At 41.2% G+C, this 18948-nt stretch overlaps 1 protein-coding gene across 1 annotated transcript in view; it reads left to right on the top strand.

Moving 5' to 3' along the window:
* The window catches only part of CC2D2B (coiled-coil and C2 domain containing 2B), a 96824-nt gene that overhangs the window by 33936 nt on the left and 43940 nt on the right, over positions 1-18948 (top strand). Inside the window, exons 17-22 of the mRNA XM_065407632.1 lie at positions 5551-5698; positions 6031-6169; positions 7992-8195; positions 10114-10206; positions 11574-11668; positions 14627-14797. Of these exons, the coding sequence (XP_065263704.1) occupies positions 5551-5698; positions 6031-6169; positions 7992-8195; positions 10114-10206; positions 11574-11668; positions 14627-14797 (850 nt within the window). The remainder of the gene's footprint in view (positions 1-5550; positions 5699-6030; positions 6170-7991; positions 8196-10113; positions 10207-11573; positions 11669-14626; positions 14798-18948) is intronic.

Here is an 18948-nt window from a genome sequence, read left to right as displayed (position 1 = left end):
AACCAGTCTCCACATCAACATGCTGGAATTTAGGGCAGTCAGGAATGTCTGCTTTCATTTCCTACCCCTTATTGGGGCAAATAAATTAGGGTCATGACAGAAATGTGGCCTGCATATCAACAAACAGGGAGGAGGAGGATCTCCCTCCCTGTGCCCCAAAGCTATGAAACTGTAGAACTGTTGTATAGCCCATCTGTCATAACTATAAAGGGAAGGGTAACAGCCCTCCTGTGTACAATACTATAAAATCCCTCCTGGCCAGAGACTCCAAATCCTTTTACCTGTAAAGGGTTAAGAAGCTCAGGTAACCTGGCTGACACCTGACCCAAAGGACCAATAAGGGGACAAGATACTTTCAAATCTTGGTGGGGGGAAGGCTTTTGTTTGTGCTCTTTGTTTTGGTGGGAGTTCGCTCTTGGGACTAAGAGGGACCAGACATCAATCCATGCTCTCCAAATCTTTCTGAACAAGTCTCTCATATTTCAAACTTGTAAGTACAGCCAGTTTTATCTTTGTTTTCTCAACTTGTAAATGTACCTTTTACTAGGGTGTTTGCTTTAACTTTGAACCTAAGGGTAGAGGGGGTTCCTCTGGGCTCTTTAAGTTTGATTACCCTGTAAAGTTATTTTCCATCCTGATTTTACAGAGATGATTTTTACCTTTTGCTTTAATTAAAAGCCTTCTTTTTAATAACCTGATTGATTTTTCCTTGTTTTTAGATCCAAGGGGATTGGATCTGGATCCACCAGGAGTTGGTGGGAGAAAGGAGGGGGGATGGTTAATTTCTCCTTGTTTTAAGATCCAAGGGGTTGGATCTGTGTTCACCAGGGAGTTGGTGGAAGAGTCTCTCAAGGCTACCCAGGGAAGGGAGTTAGCCCATTGGGAGTGGTGGCAGCGGACCAGATCTAAGCTGGTAGTTAAGCTTAGAAGTTTTCATGCAGGCCCCCACATCTGTACTCTAAAGTTCAGAGTGGGGAAGGAGCCTTGACACCATCAGATCCAAATTTCAGCCATCTACCTCCCAGGTATACAGAACACCACAGCCAGGACTACAAATGGAAGCTAGACTCTCAGATTTTCCCCAGAATATTCCAAAGGTGGGGACTTCCAGAGGTGGATCTCTTTATCACCTCCAGGAACAAGAAGTGTTCTCTATTCTGCTCACGAGGAGGTCAGGGCCACCACTCTTTGGGAGACACCTTTCTCCTGTCTTGGACAAAAGGTCTGTTCTATGAGTTTTCTCCAACACTTACACCAATACTTGTGATGAACAAGATCAGACAGGAAAAATCCAGGGTTATCCTTCTAATACTGACCTGGCTGAGACAGGCTTGGTACCCTTACCTGCTTCAGCTATGCGTCCAACTGCCATTTAAGCTTCCGACCATTACTCATTTCCTCTCCCAGAATGTGGGTTATGTGCTTCACACCAGCCTAGGGGTTCTCTGTCTCAGGATGTGGTTCTTCAATGGTTTGTGAGGTTATAAAATGGTTTGGTTCTGTTCTGCAGAAGTGCAAGAGATACCACTGAACAGTAGAAAGGAGTCAACCCAAATTACTTACCTGCAGAAATGGAAGAGATTCTTCCACTGGTGTTTCCATTGCCATTTCGTGCCTGAATCTGTGTTGCTTACAGTTATCCTGGATTACCTGTTGATCTAAAGAAATTGGAGTTATCAGTTAGCTTGATTAAGATCCACTTTGCTGCGATGTCAGCCTTTCATCCTCTAGTAGACGGGTTCTTCATATTTGCTCAGCCTGTGTCATCTAGGTTCATTAATGGTATGGGGAATCTGCCTTTAGGTTAGGGACCCCACTCTTACTTGGGACCCTAACCTGGTACTTAAATACATCATGAAACCTCCATTTGAACCAATGCCAACCTGCTCTCTGCTCCATTTATCTGTGAAGATGCCCTTTTTGGTAGCTATCATTTTGGCCTATAGGATTGGGAGGATTGGGATCTTGATGACAGATCCCCTTCTTTGCGGTGTTCTTCATGGACAAAGTCTCTTTATGCCCAAACCCTAAATTCTTACCCAAGGTTCTATCAGAGTTTAAACTTAACCTGTCCATTCATCTACCAGTGTTTTTTCCAAAACCACATAAGGCCCTACAGGAGACCTGTTTTCATACCTTAGATGTTAGAAAGACACTGGCTTTCTACCTTGATAGAACCAAACATTTTCAAAAGATACCTACAGTGTTCATTTCGTCCCAGCTAGATCCAAGGCATCCACGATTTCTCAGAGATTGTTGAAGTGGATCTCTAGGTGTATTGTTATGATGCAGCTGACGTTCATCTCCCTCAGAGGGTGACAGCAGAGTCTTCAAGTTATGAGCAATATCCACAGCATTACTCAAGAACTTTCCGGTATCTGAGATATGTAGAGCCACTACACAGGCTTTAGTACATACATTTTCTAAACATTACACCTTGATCTATCCCCAAGATCCAATGCAGTGCTTTGCAATGTAATACTTTCTTCAGTTCTAGACCCAATTCTGAAATTCTCACCTCCCACCTGGAGATACTGCTTGGGAGTTGCCTGAAGTTGAGCACTCATCGGGATACTTCTCAGAGAAGAATAATACATTACTCACCTTGTGCTGTAACTGCAGTTCTTTGAGATGTGTATCCCTATGGGTGCTCAACAACCTGCCCTCTGCTTCAGACTTTTCTCTGGGGGACATTTGGATGCAGAAGGAAATGAGGGTGGTTCATCCATGCAGCCCTATATAGCATCAGTGTGCGGCATGAGGATGCATAAGACGCAAGCATGGGCCAATGAACAATGCTAACAGAAAATCTCTGATCAAGGACTCAAGAGGTGCGTGGGCACCTGAAGTAGAGCACCTATGGGGGGACACATCTTGAAGAACCACAGTTACTACACAAAATGAGTAACCTCTTCTTACGAGGTTGCATCTGGACATCATTTGCCTCTCTAGGGAAAGAGAGAAAATAAGATCCATCTCAACTATGTCTTTCTTACATGGGCTTTAAGTATATTTTGGTTTTTCTGTTCACACAGAGAGAAACGTCCACTATTTCAGTGCAGTGAAGCAGCAGCTGAAGTGATTTCTGGAGCTGTGACAGGAAAAAATAGCCTGCTCAACTTTTCTAATTGAGGAGGGAAACTCACCTGTGAAGCCAGAGGCTCTCCTTGAAGCAGCAGCAAAATGAGGCAGCTTCTGAGGTGGTCTCTGGAGCAGTAAAAGAAAAACCTAGCCCTCCCATCTCACGTGTGGGGAAGAGACAGTTCCGGAACTAGCTTCAGTCTCTGAGAGCTTATCTACACGGATACTTACATGGAAAACCAGGAGATGAATCTAGAGCTCACTAGCTTGCCACACCCTAACTGATAGTGTGGACCTGCTACTAGGCACTAAAAGTTCCATAATCGTTTTGATATACTGATGTTTGCAGTACATCAGAGTGTCCTACAAAACTTTTGGTGCACAAGTAGCAGGGTCCACACAGCCAGTTAGTGTGCTGCAAGCTAGTGGGCGGTAGAGTCACATTTTGGTTTGCTGCATGCTAAATTTCTGTGTAAACAAGCCCTGAGGAAGAGGTGCCTCAAGACTTCCACAGAGTGAGGATCTCAGTGAGCCTTCTTCATGCTATTTTCTCTGGCATATAGTATCTGAGTGGACCAGTGAGTGCTTCCTGTTTTGCTAAATTTTGCCAGTAGGTTTTAACCTCTCCTCTAAGAAGTTTCCTACAAAGCCTTTTTAAGGATTGCTGAGAGTTTTATTGTGTTTCCGAAGAGTTATTTGAAATCTGTAAGTCAATGTGTGACACAGAGGCCCAATGGTGGTTCAGTAACCTGTGAGCAACTCTTGTCAGGCTTGACAAACTCACTACACCTAACACATTGCTGTCACAGTATTTATCTGTACAGAGCATCTTGTAAGATATTGAATGACAGCCAGTGGCACATTAGTCATTAATATCATTATGAATGTGTGTGTGTGTGTGTGTGTGTATATATATATATATGTATATGTATATGAGTACTTACCAATATTATGCTTTAAAATCTGTAACCAAACAAAGGGAAAAACAGGTTTTCTTCCAGACAGGAGTGAGGGTAGTTATTTCCTTGTCTCTAATGTAATGAGCATTGTGGAGCTGAATACAATGGGAGCTGCATTTGTATGTCAACAGGAAAAGGCAGGGGGATGGCAGGATGTGAAATCAGTATGTGAAGACACCAGAGACTAGAGCCATGGGCCGGGGTGGTGGTGGGGAGAGGGTTTTCTTGACTTTGGGGTCAAAACAGTGAGTTGGGGGGGAGGAATATAAAGAAAAGCAAAAGGAACATTTTTGATTCATTTCACTGAAGAACACTCCTGGTGGAGGGGAGTAATTCATGAAAAATTTGGATCTTGGTTTGACTGAAAATCAGCAAACTCTGCAAAAGGACTTTGAGGGTGAGAAAACTATTTTAGCCAAAGGATTGTAGCTTGCTAAAGTTAGGTTTAGTCTCTTAGAAATGTGTTATACTTTTGTTTCAGTTGTAACCATATCTGTTTCTACTACCCTTACTCAGTATCACTTGAATATCTATCTTTGTTAATAGCTTCTCTTTGTTTTATCATAAGTAGATCTCAGTGCTGTAATATTAAGTAAAGTGTGAATTCTTGGTTGAATCAAATAAGTTGGTGTGTACACTGTCTCTTTGGAGACAGTGGACTTGTTAATTACTGAGAGTGCCTAGTGACTGGTGCTGGATATCATAGGGGAATGCTCTTAAAGGGGGCTCACGGACTTGTGTGCTCCAAGTGTTAACTTCAAAGCAAAGAAGGGACTGGCAGAGTCCTGAGAAGTTTGACTGGGATAGCTAACAGACTGGGGTGACAGGAATCTGTGACTCAGTTTAGCACCAACAAATCTCTCTCTTGCTGAGGCATGGGGTGGTAACAAGGTAAACCACAGTCCTGGGCACACTGAGAAAGTATAACACAATGGTTTTGCCATTTTCATATCAAGTTTTTGTGACTGGCCTAGTGAGCCATGGTTCTGAGGAAGGAGATATCCTCTAATTCAGAATCTGGATGCCAAGTCCAAGAACCAATAAAGAAGGTCTCAAAAGGATTGGGAATAGACCTGTTTTTTCAGAATTCCCTCCCAGTCAATTCCTCACTCCAGCAGATCACAAACTGCCTATTGATGCCTGTCAGAAATTCTTGCTAGATCTGCTAAGGAACTGTACATATTCCCGAAGATCTGGGGGATGAATGGCTCTCCTCCTTTAAGCCCCAGATCAAGAAAGCATCCTGATTCAGGAAAGCACTTAAGTATGTGCTTATATCCTAAAGAAGTCTTGGGATGTGGGTGTGAAAGACTAGTCACTGGGGTATGGAAGATGTATGAATTAAGATGGGTAGACCTTTAACAACAAATGGCAGGGTTGAAGGATCAGTGTACTTGGGTTCATTTTTCTGAAGATCTCAGCTTTCAAAAGCTGGGGGAAAGCTGAACGAGAGAGAACTTTAAATTTAATTATACTGATTTATTTTCTTCCAACAACTTTTAATTTACAGATGTACCTTTTCTTCTGGATGAAAATGAAACTGAAGAGGTGTGTCTTTTGACATCAGGAAAACTAATGTATTCCTTATCCTGGGCGGTCGATGAGGAAGGAATTCCGTTAGCCCCTGTATCTCAGAAAATAATCTCAGCTAGTTACAGGTAATAATAAATCTTATATTTCTATAAGATTGTCACAGGTTTCACTAAATAGCATCTCATGTTTAATACTATGGGAAAAGTTATGCTAAATTATCATTTGCTTTATGGCAACGTATTCTGTATAATGCTAATTTACTGTAGACCACAGTTAACCTATTTTCTACAGATTTCTTGGGTGTTTCCATCTTTATTTTTCTTCTAGTCATGACTTAGAATAAGACTGAACCTGATGATGTCTGTGAGAATTGGAAATGTTTGCTAAACCATTATGTATATAGTATATAGGAGCTAATGTATGACAAAATAAGTGAAAGTCTTGCATTCCTTTTTAGTGTGCCAAGAAACATAAATGCAGAAATAGCTACTGGACTCTTGTGGTTCACTGACAGACAGAAGCTTACTGAATGGACCAAAGAAGTCAAGATTGATCCTAATGACCCTGAGTATTCAGATTTGATGGAATTCATTATGGTAATGTTTAGCAGAGTTCAGTATTAGGAATTTGTAATAATAATTTATAATTGATTCTAGAAGAAACTATGTATTGAGTCTAACATGACAGGAGTTAGGGAATTTCTAGATATTGACTACTAAAGCATTTTTTACAGGAGATCTTTGGCTCCAAGGTTATAAATAATATGGGCCTGAACTGTGAGACTACTTCTGTTCAAGATTTCTGGAGATGCCAAAAGAAGTGGGAGCAAAGCTGAATAATTTATGTATATACTTGGAGCAACAAGATAAAAGTGTTGCTCCCTAATTATAAGTGTGTCTATTTTTATTTTAGATTCTACTTGAATCAGATAGTTACCCCCTCTCCTTTTCTTCCTGTCATATCCTTTTCCCTTTCCCTAACTTTGGTCACTTGCTCTGAACTCTTTCTGGTCATTCTTTCTTCTGGTATTATACCACACTATGAATCTTACCCCATTGTTTAGATGAACCGTAGCAGACTTAGATCATCAATCTATGGATTCTATGAAAACAAATGATGGTGAAGCCCGGGAGAGCAAATGAATAAAACAATTTGCAGCCATCTTGTGTGATGAATTTTATTCTTTGTTTCTGTTTCAAGTCTTGTCATTTCAGTACATCATTTAGAGATAGGAAGCACAAAATCTGTGGGAAGGATCAGGGGTGAGGAAAACACACTGATGGGGAGCCTCATTGGGTTTTCCCTACTTCATTCACTCTGTGGATCTCAGGGATTCAGAAGGAAGTTAACTTCATGCATGGAAACAGGAGCCATCCTACCAGAGACACACTGCTGTCAGTTAGGTGATCCTATAGCTGCTCAGTAGTAGCTGCAGAGATTAACCAGGTGGTGGTCAAATGTGGTGCAATGGTAATAGTTGAAAATTACTGGGGCTCTGTGGACTTATTCGAGAGTCCATGTAATGACTTCTGATCACTGCCTGAACAGCTGACTTCACAATGCAATTTGGGGAATTTTTCAAAAGCGAGAAGAGGCTTCACTGCTACAAAATCTAGTTTAATTTTCATTTTGAAGTTTTTGAAAGACTAAGGGTTGTCTCCTTTGATCCCTTTGTAGATACTGAGTAGGCTGCTTCAAAGGTGGTAGTTTTAGACTCTGTTTCTCTTTGTAATATTTTACAACATATACTTTAAGCAAAGCACCTGGATCACCTGGATCGATCAGTCTTCAACTGTCATTAAGACTGCGCCGATCACAACACGTCCACCATTCTTCTCGCATTCTTGCCTTTCTTCTCCACGTTCATCCGAAACGTTTAACAATGTCATCTTCCCATCTTCTTGGAGGCTGACCAGGTGGTCTTTTCTGTTCTCGCAGGTACCACTCAGTAATGATTGCGGTCCACCTATTGTCCGTGAACCGTGCTATTTTAAGTAACATCTTCATTAGAATTTCCTAGGCCAATGGATGTATACAGAGATAGTATGGATTAGTCAGTCATTTAATTTCTGTGACATAGAAAAATACTAGGTGGATTTTTAAAGAAAAAGAACAAATAAAAATGCCATACAAACTCAAATGTCTGTTTCTCCTTAAAGTTAATACCAATAGAAAAAATGTGGGCCTTTGTTCACATAATAAAATCTATGCTGAAGAGAAGCCCCAAATAATAGCAATGGTATTGCAGGTCATACTGAGATGTATTGTTAGAAGTATGGGAAGTTTACTTAGAACCTGTTGGTTCTTTGCTTGGCTCAAGCCAGTAGTTGCACTTTATAAAAACAAATAGCAAAATTTAATAGTCATCACCCAAAAAGTTTTAAAATATTTGAACCTTGCTTTTACTTTCTCTAACAGTATGCAAGATCCAAGGAACAAACTGTGTCAAAATATTTTCGTCTTGAACAGCTGCAAGAAGAATTTAACTTTGTTACTGAAGAAGAGATTAAAAAGTGTAAACGTTTCCAGCTGTTGCAGCTTAGGAACTCAGAGCAGTTAGATTTCTGCCATTTTCGGCAAATACCACTGTATGATAGAGAGATACCAGATGCAGTCATTCAGGTATTTGTTTCATGTTATATATGACAATCTGAGTTTAATATTAATCTTTCATTTTTCACAGTAGTTGAATTCAACTTTCCTCTTCCTATTTGATTTCTATATGCAGCAAGGACATGTGTAATCTTTTACAGTATCATGATATAATGCTTAAGAGCCAGATTCCAATGTCCTTATTCATGTTGACTAGCACTTCATTACTCAAGTAGTCTTTGTTGAGTTCAATGATGTAAAGTGCTAGTCAGAGTAACGTGACCCTGAAATTTTAACACAATAAATTGGACAACATTGCTTTCAGTCTCTAGGAAATAATTGCTTTTTGTGACCTTAACCCAAGCATAGATTCTTCTAGTGCTGCTAAGAAAAAATGAGGGCAAACATAGACACTTCTTGGGATCCTGTTATATTAGCTATTTCTGAATGCTCCTGATGACATTTTTTTAAATAAAAATATTCAGGGATGTCTTTTGCTTGGTCTTTTGTCCCCTCTAGCTCTTTCTGATACCAAACGAGTTCTAGGCAGTGTTGGTAATTCTCCTTTAATACAACTGCCCTGGCTGGGATGATTTAGGTGGGGTTGGTCCTGCTTTGAGCAGGGGTTTGGACCTCCCGAGGTCTCTTCCAACCATAATCTTCTATGATTCTATGAACTGCCTGTTTTGTCCTGTGGTCCTTCTTTGATCATCAGTATTCTCTCTAGGATGCATGGGTAAGTATGCATAACATAAATAGAATGCAACATGTAATAAAGACAGTGGCCACAGAATGGGAACTTTGGAATAGCATTTCCAGTGCTCCCACAAGTATGGTTAATATCAGGAAGTGCTGGCATTGTTTGCTGATGATATTCAGCTGTTTATATGTTTTGACATCTTTAATGACTTCTCTGTGTTTAGCCTCTCTGCATGCTCTCACAAAGTAAGCTTGTGGCTTCATCTTCATTTTCTTCAGCTAAATATCTCAGGAAATACAGCCAGAGGAAAATCCTGCAGCACCACTCCATCTCCTCTGTCTTCCTTCTTGACTCAGACATTCCATTTGCCTCCTTTTCTCTTATTCTGTCATCATCCCTGACTCTAAACTCTTCTCCTTCACCTAGGGTGGCAGTTTTATCTAGCACACACTCCACAACATGGACTATGTGTGCCACCATCACTATTTCAGATTCACCTTGGCTGAAACTCCTCCATGCTTTCATCTTCTCTCATCTTGATTGGCTATGGCCTCCCCAAGTTCCAGTTCTCCAAACTGCAAAATACTTTGGCTCATTTTCTCACACATACAGAGAATCATGTTTTCCTCTCAAATTTCCCCACTGGCTCCCTAGTTCATTGCAGTATTCATTTCAGAAATGCTCTACTTATTTTTAAAACCCTCCATAGACTGTCTCCAACAACCACCAGCTTTTTCTTTGTCTTTTCACACAACCTCACAACTGGTGGTTCAAGCACTTTTTCTTTTCCTACTTCTCTTCCTTTGCCCTTTGCTCAGTTTGCATCAGTTTTTTTCTTGGTGTTGTCACACAGTCTCACTACTTTTAGTTCCAACACATTTTCCCCTGTCGTTCCTGTTTTCATAAAACTGCTTTTCTGTATTTCTGCACCTCTTTGACTCTCCTTTTGTTTTCAGCTCATGTATGGGGAAACACATATTTCTCCTCTTGCCTATATATTTTAATTTCCCTTTCCCACTGTTGTTGTTAGTTACAGTTTTGTAAATGTTTAACTTTGTGAAGTGTTTAGGGATACACTTTGAGAGAATCCAGCAAAGATGTCATATTCTGGAACTTCTGTTAATTTCATCATAGTTTTTAAAAAGTGGAACATAATATAGGTTGTTTAAATGCCTCTCTTCATTTTCTTTAAAAAGTTTTGTAAAGATCAGTGTATGATCCAGGAAAATTACCTAATTCTATATTCAGGAATATGAAAGCCAGTTAGAGAAGGATATATCAGTGACAGATGTGGATCCTATTACTGCTCAAAGGATTAGGTCTGCCAACTTTATAAGGAAGGTATGACAAATATTGACATGACTGTGTTGGCTATGAGAAAAATGACTTTTTCTTTTCAGAATCTGTAATGTGAAAGTAATACTTATTACAATGTTGGATTGAAATGTACTAGAAAATGAATAGCAGTAGAATGTGCAGCAGCAGTCCAAACTTCTTCACTAATGAACCTAAAACCTTTTCTGAAGAGATGACTTCTGGAGCTGAGTCTCTGTACCCATACAATCCTTGGCTTCCAGACTTTAAATAAGGGAGTCATTTGTGATTGTGTTTTTGGTGAGCTGGACACCTGTCCTCAATTGGACTGAGATCACCAATTAATTTTGTATAGAATACTGAATAGCTATCAGATGGTGATGACTTCTGGTTCCCACCAGCCAGCACTGGAATTCAGCTGATGACCTAGAGGTGAGGGGCACCATGTTCCATTACCAATGTCTGTCACTGCACTTTATGCATTAGCAGCAGAGTGACGATGACTAGGGCCCAGACCAAGGGCTCACATCTGTAAGATGCTGAGTAATTCCTGTGGCGTGTTGAATCCTCTTAACTCTTATTGAAGTAATAGCACCTCAGCATCTTCAGAAGTAGAATTTAAGAAATTAATATTTTAGTAAATTACTCCGTTGCTGCCATACACAAAGTCCAGTAGTGGTGAACAAATGTAAATAATGGAGGCAGGGATACACTAGAGAAGGTGGAGAGGGCTTTGAATCTTTTTCTTCTTAGCTGGTTGTAATGGGAGTTTGTTTCATGACACTAGAAGATTACGGTCAAGGATTTCTCCTCGGTTGCCCCCAGGGGACTTTATCAGTGTCCAGCCAAATTACTCAACCTGAGTGTGGGGAGAAGTTTTCTGCCCATTAGAATCATCATGTACGTTAATTCGGTGGGTGAAATTTTGTGCTGCAGATCTAAGAGGTACAGCACAAATCTCTCAACACAGGTTGTGGGAGGAAAGTGGCTTAATGCCATCTTTGCAGATTCCAGTCTGCTGCAGAGGCCAAAATGATCCCCAGCATAACTAAGGCAGCCTGGGGAAGCTGTCTAAGTTATCGTGACCTCTTCAGGCTGCCAAATGGTTTGCAGCATAAGGCAGAACAGTAACAGAGGTATCTGTGATGTCTATACTACCTCACTTTCCCTTCCATCTAATCTGCGACCTATTTGCTGGGGCTTGCAGTAGTGGACTTGCAAGGCAGTGTAAGCTGCTTTGAAGAATTCTGAACTCGGGGACCCTCCCCTGGCCAGATCCAGGGCACTGTAGCATGAAAGTGCCATAGTGGAGAATTCCTGCCTATATATTTACAAATGTGAATTTTCATTTTAGAGATGTTATCTTTCATTAAAAACTCAATTATTTTTTGCAGATGAGAAAACTAATTTTAAAGCGACTTGTCAAAGTTAAGCACAAATTTAATTTAATGGATATTGTGAGCGATTATGAAGAAATTATATCTATGAGGTATAACTAAAAACTAAACTTTGAATTAATGAATGTATCAAAAGATTATGAATTTATGCAAATGCATTACTTTATTAATGTAATATTTTACTTGGCACTTTTGTAATACTATATATTTTCAAATTGGTATATGAGAATTTAGCCACATGACTCTCACTGAGTTTAATGGATGTGAGTTGGCTAAAAGCTAAAAAGAACATTTTAGGTGATAGTCATTTTAAAAGTAATTGTTTAACAGTTCACAGTATGAACTTTTGGAGGGAATAGGTAGAAAAATAGAATGTTTTAATTGGTAATTTTTTAAATGTATGGTTCTATTCTGAAAATGTTCTAGTTTTAGTATTGTTTAATTTGCTAATCTTGCTTCTGTGCAGGACTTGCTTGGGGAATATCGGGTTATCAGGTTTCATTTTTGGTCTCTATATCCTTTTTGGTATATATCCTCAGGAGTTACTTTGTTAGGAATGCAGAATAGGTTCTCAAATGGAACCTAAACTTCAGAAAGTTTGCTTCTTTTGGAAAAAACAGGAATCTGTAACCAGGAATCCATCATATTTTTCAGGAATAGTTCCTATCATCTTTATCTTCTAAATTACATTTACATGAAAAGTGTCAAAAAGAATACTATATAAATTGCAAATATTAAAAGTGGAAATCAAATTTAAGAAACAAAACAAAACTTGATGAGATTAAATGAATTCTCTTTGCAGTTCCTTATTCATGAATCTATCAAGCAACATTTCAGAAGGGAGTCAGAATTATCAGCATGGGAAATTATCTTGATTCTGACCTCTTCCCTCAGTCTAAGACATTTTAGCTGCTGCTCTCTTCCTGAAAATACCAGAGGCAGATCAGACTTGTCCTCAAGACCCTGGGACTTGGCCTACCCCTTCTACTCTTTTGTTAGATTCTCTGCCTGTGGCAGTACAAACAGCAGCTGTTCAGTGCTCCCACATTATCCATTGCAATCTTAGCATTTAAAGTAGATTTTGCAGCAACAGTGAGTCAGGCCCTCCCCATTTCCTCCATTCCTTTAGGCTGAAATTTTAGAGGCTTTATTCTCCAAATGAGACCACCTGCTGAGCTCTTCTCAGTTTCTCACTCCTTGCATAACGACAGTGTGGGCCAAACAAGGAAAACCCGAGGCCAAGAGATGCTCTATCTGTTATGAGACCCTTCAGGAGCAATAGAAGCAGGACTCTAGTATGATTGTTCACAACTAGCAGGTCTCGCTCTGCCAAGGAAAGAGCTCAGAGTTTGCATCGTTAGTTGGGGAAGGGAAGGTCAGTACTTTTCAGCTCCGAAGGGTCAGCAAACTGGATCATTCTCATCAATCAAGGACTCTTGGTGTGAAAAACTAGCGTACTCCCAAGCCCAGTCCATCTCTGAGGGGGAGAGCTCCAGGGTCCTGTTCTAGGTTATTCTATAGTGGATCCTAGAACACAAAACTCAAGTCTAAATGCAGAAGTAATGCAGATTATTTTCTATGCAAGGAAGATCACCTAAACTGTATCAGGGTTACCCATGCAACAGTGACAATGAACAGATAAGTGGACTGGCTAAGCTGTCCGTGGATAGAATTTGGAACACTTCCCTGAACTAGGAAGTGTTTGGGTGATATCAAGAGAGGTGTACCTAACTGCATTAAGATTAAACCAAAGGCAAGACTCTTCTAGACTTGGGAAGCGGATTAAAGATCACTGGGAATACACCTGGCTCACAGATATCAAAACCTGCTTCTCTATGCTTTCCTTTCTCTGCTGGCATGAAGTTAGAGTAATTCAGAAGATAATGGAGGGAAAACTTGTTATTTTTTATAACCAAAGACCCATAGTATTTTGACTTAATGGAGATATTCCAGAAGTCTCCACTCCATTTTCCCAGGTGGCATAATCTCCTATGACAGAGCCTACTCTTGCATCCCAATCCAGACTACCTAAGCATGACAGTTTGGCTGTTGAGTAACAAGTCTTAAATAAGATGGGGATACTTCTCCAAAATTAATCTCCCATAGTTATTCTATCCCCTTGACTTATGCAAGGTTTTGGGCAGAATTCTTATATTACTTTCAATATAGAAATGTGAGCACTAGGAAACCAGATGGTGCAGCTCTTCTGGATTTCTTACAGAATGACCTACGGATAGGCCTGACATCCACTGTGACATACCAGGTCTTTCAGTGTTAAGCAGTGTCGTGAACATAGGTGTATCCAAATCTCTGGTAGATCATCCAATGGTATCAAGGTTCTTTAACACAGCATTTCTACACAAACCAACACTGGCACCTATCTTCCTTATCTGGGATATGCTTATAGCGGTAGAAGCTTTCATAAATGATTCATTCATACTGATAGGTTCTAACTCTGGAAAACATAATCTTAATTCATTTTCTTCCACCCTATGCATCAGAACTTGAAAGCTTGCAAATCTCTGTAGTTAGGTGGATTGAGTTTTGTATCACTGAAACATACTTAGCCTTGATTACAAAAGAGAACAGAATCTACTCAACACTTTCCACAGTAGCATTCTGGGTAGAAAGGGCATCAGGTACTTTAAAGGAAATCTGTAAAGCTGTCAGCTGCTCATCAATCAACACTTTTTTTAAAGCACTACAAGCTGTACCTTCATTCTGTTGCAGAAACCTCCTTTTGGCAGGAGGATGTTCCAAACAGTGGTCCCAAAATGGATCAATATTACTGATTTTAGGGAAGGGTGAAAATTCTTCTTTTGTCCTACATATCTGACTATAGGGGGCTTGTATTGCACATTTCACTGTAGTTTCTAAATGTTTCCCAGGTGAATTAGATTTGCATGGTAAGGTCTGTAGCGGACTTTGTGGAGCCTTCGGGTTGAGGACAATCATAGAAAGGTAACAATTTTTCCATTTTCTTAAATCATGTATAATAAAGGAAGATGTTTACATATAAAGCTGATTAAAACATTTTTAACTCTATCTAGCCATTTGAGGAATGCAGTTTTTAAAATAGGTGAACGTAGAAGACATTTAAAGCCGCAAAGAAAAGAAAGAAAAAAAGTTCCAGCGCAGACAATCTCTGATGGAGATGTTAAGCTTCTTATCAGAGTATTGAGAGCTTATAACATTCCTTCAAGAAATCCATCAGTTACTAGGTAGGAAACCATAGAAACAGAAGTTAGGGATGGTAAAATCCTATTAGGTAATTTGGTACATCCTCCATGTAGTCCAGGATTGTTCCCTAATTAATCTTTTCTTGAGTTTTGTCTAATTTAGTTTCTACCATTTCCCTTCTAAGAGTATTCGCATAGTTTTATAGATCTCACTTAAAAGAAGAAAAAATATAACTGACCAAAAGTGCAGATTATAGGAGTTTGTTAGTTATTCAACTCCAATGAAATCTGTATTTTATCTGTAAGGAACAGTATGCTGTAGATAGTTCTGTTATGTGTTTAATGCTGCTTATATTGACATGGAATTGTTTCAGCTAACCAGAATGCAGGGCTACTGTATAGTTATTGCTGCATAAATATACAGATTTTCCCCCCAGAAATGCAATTTTCTGCACTATGATCAGGAACATAGGAATTGACATAGCAGGTCAGACCATATGCTTTGGTAGATGATGTAAAACCACCTTAGGATCAGCAATAACTTGCCCAGAAAAGTTCTCCAGGATTGGGTCAGAATACTGTGGTATTTGCATGGCAGTCTCCCAAGTCCTGCTCCCAACCCATGTATAGATGTCCAATCCGGCAGAGGACTTTATGCAAGGAAGAATTCCACAAAGCAGCACTCTTTCCTTTTGCCCTCCCAGATGGTGATCTGGTGGAGTGCTCTACCTTCCACTCACAGGATGGAAAGTATGATGAGACTTCTTGTAACTGATTGATTGGTATTTGATATGTTCAGCTCTTTTCTGGATACTGCTTAGCTGGGATTGAACTAACTGTCTGCATCAAAGTATGAGCTATCAGATATAGTACAGAAAGGAAAAAAAGGAAGTCAACTAGGCTGGGACATCGTATGGTATCTGACAAAAAATGTTATTAATTAGAGACTATAATTTGTTAGCCAGTTTTACTTATCAAGTTGCTCATAATGTAACTTTTGACCCATATGCACTCTCTGGTAGTAATAGTTTGTTTAATATTTTGCCTCTAAAATGAAGATCAGTTTGTAAGTCTCATAGAATTTAGTATTTTTTCATGACTGCAACTGAATGACTGCATCAGCTATTTTTTTACAAGTATAGACTATGTTGTCTTCCCCCACTTAATATTTTCCTTTACTGTTTTATGTAATTACTCATTTAAGTTTTAGAAATATTCTTCTAGTAAGACTGGAAAATTAAGTGAAGCTTGCGCTGCAAAGGATAGTATTTGCAAGTTGGAACTAAATTTAAAAACATCATATAAGTTTTATAATACAGCAAACAAAAACAGTTGCTATTTACATTGGATGAGCACAATTTTCTTTCTAGCTACCACAAATATTAATCTAAATAGACATATTTTAACACACCAAGCCTGGTTTAAGAGCTACTGCATCATGAGAAACATTTTCATTAAGGCTAACATACTGCTAGGGCATAAAGTAGGAAATGAAAGTATTTACAGAAAAATGTATTCAAAGTGATACATTACATGTCATTGGTATAGTTTTGACAAACATTCTGTCATTTAAAAACTTGTTTAAAATATTAGTACTTTATTATTTGGATAAAGTAGGAGAACCTCATGACTTTCAATGCTTGTACTGTAGACTCAATTCATGAAGACATTGACTCTTTATTATACTTTATGGCTGAGCAAAGCAAGGTCTAACATTCCATGTGATAGCATTTCTGTTTGTATCTCTAAGGGTATGTCTACACTACGAGAGTAGTTCGATTTTAGTTAAATCGAATATGTGGAATCGATATTACAAAGTCGAACGTGTGTGTCCACACTAAGGACAGTAATTCGACTTTGTGAGACTTTGTGAGTCCACACTAACGGGGCAAGCGTCGACATTGGAAGCAGTGCACTGTGGGCAGCTATCCCACAGTTCCCGCAGTCCCTGCTGCCCATTGGAATTCTGGGTCGAGCCCCAAATGCCTTCTGGGTAAAAAAATGTGTCGAGGGTGCTTTTGGGTGCCTGTCGTCATCCGTCCGTCACTCCCGCCCTCCCTCCCTCCCTGAAAGCGCCGGCGGGAAATCAGTTCGCGCACTTTTCTGATTAGTGACAGCGCGGACGCCACAGCAGTGCGAGCATGGATCCCGCTGCGACCATCGCTGCAGTTGTGGCAGTTCTCAACGCCTCGCAGCTTCTCATCCACCTTTACCAGAGGCAGCTGCAGAGAAATCAGGAGAGGAGGCTACGGCACCACCGTGAGGGCATGAATTCGGAGAGTAGCTCCGAGCTCTCAGAAAACAGGAGACCCAGCGCCCAGGACATCTCGGTGTCACTGGGTCTTGTGGATACTGTGGAACGGCGATTCTGGGCCCTGGAAACAAGCACGGACTGGTGGGACTGCATAGTGCTGCAGGTCTGGGATGAATCCCAGTGGCTGCGCAACTTTCGCATGCGGAAGGGGACTTTCCTCGAACTGTGTGAGTTGCTGTCCCCTGCCCTGAAGCGCAAGGACACCCGGATGCGAGCAGCCCTGACTGTCCAGAAGCGAGTGGCCATAGCCCTCTGGAAGCTTGCAACGCCAGACAGCTACCGGTCAGTCGCGAACCACTTTGGTGTGGGCAAGTCTACCGTGGGGGTTGCTGTCATGCAAGTAGCCAAGGCAATCGTTGAGCTACTGCTCTCAAAGGTAGTGACCCTGGGAAACGTGGAGCTCATCATAAATGGCTTTGCCGAGATGGGATTCCCAAACTGCGGTGGGGCTATAGATGGGACTCACATCCCTATCCTGGGACCGGACCACCAGGCCAGCCAGTCATAAACAGAAAGGGATACTTTTCCATGGTGCTGCAAGCACTGGTGGACCATCGGGGACGTTTTACAAATATCAACGTTGGATGGCCTGGCAAGGTTCATGACGCTCGTGTTTTCAGGAACTCTGGTCTGTTTAGACGGCTGCAGGAAGGTCTTTACTTCCCGGACCACAAAATAAGTCTTGGGGATGTGGAGATGCCTACAGTGATCCTCGGGGACCCTGCATACCCGCTAATGCCCTGGCTCATGAAGCCCTACACTGGCGCACTGGACTCAGAGAAAGAACTCTTCAACTACCGGCTGAGCAAGTGCAGAATGGTGGTGGAGTGTGCTTTTGGCCGTCTCAAGGGGAGATGGAGAAGCTTACTCACTCGCTGTGATCTCAGCGAAACCAATATCCCCATTGTGATAGCTGCTTGCTGTGTGTTCCACAATCTGTGTGAGAGCAAGGGGGAGACCTTTATGGCGGGGTGGGAGGTTGAGGCAAATAGCCTGGCATCTGATTACGCCCAGCCAGACAGCCGGGCGATTAGAAGATCCCAGCGGGACGCGCTGTGCATCAGGGAGGCTTTGAAAGCCAGGTTCCTGACTGAGCAGGGTCTCCAGTGACTGTTTAGTTTGTGGACACAGATGCTGAACCTGCCCCCGTTTCTTTACCCAGTTACTATCCTTCCAAGTTACATACCCCCTTCACCACCTTCCCAACAAATAAAATCTGTTCCGTTTTGTTAATGAACAACGTTCTCTTTCTTACTGTTTTCGCGGGAATGTTTTAAACCGGGGACCAGACTGTGGCGGGGGGCGGGTTTAGTGTTCTGATGCAAATGATGCTTCTAAACTCCGGGAATGACAGGCTCCGCAGTGGTGGATTGGTTGTTTCAACGGAGCCTGCCAGCAGTCCTGGGCGGGACTGCGTGTATGTGTCGGCCAAGTGACTTTCTGGCAGGGGGTGGAGGGTTACAGACCCCCTGCTGCGTGGCTCTGTGATCCAGGATAAGGACCGCGGCATAAGATCTCTAACTGCCCTCCCCTGCCACAAAGTCACAGATCAACCCCCCCGCCCCCCAGAACATGAAAACCACCTCCCAGACTGACCAGGGTAAATGGTGACTGCACTGTGTATGTGTCCTGATGCTGGACCTGCCCCCGCCTCTGTAGCCTGCTAAAGGTGACTGTCCTGTCCAATTAACAAACCCCTTCCCCCCCTTCAGACAGAATCTCCTCTAAAAGACAATCTTGGAAACAGTACTTAACAGAAACAGATGTTTTATTATGAACCGCACATGAAAAGGGGGGGGAGGAAACTTGGACGGGGGCTTGTGTGAGATGGGTAGGAAAGGACTTTTCAAACTTTGTGGAACGAGAGCCTTCTATTGCT

Source organism: Emys orbicularis, chromosome 7 (assembly GCF_028017835.1).
Source record: "Emys orbicularis isolate rEmyOrb1 chromosome 7, rEmyOrb1.hap1, whole genome shotgun sequence".
NCBI lineage: Eukaryota > Metazoa > Chordata > Testudines > Emydidae > Emys > Emys orbicularis.
The sequence above is the reverse complement of the archived record's forward strand: the minus strand, read 5'-3'. Positions and strand labels throughout refer to the sequence as shown.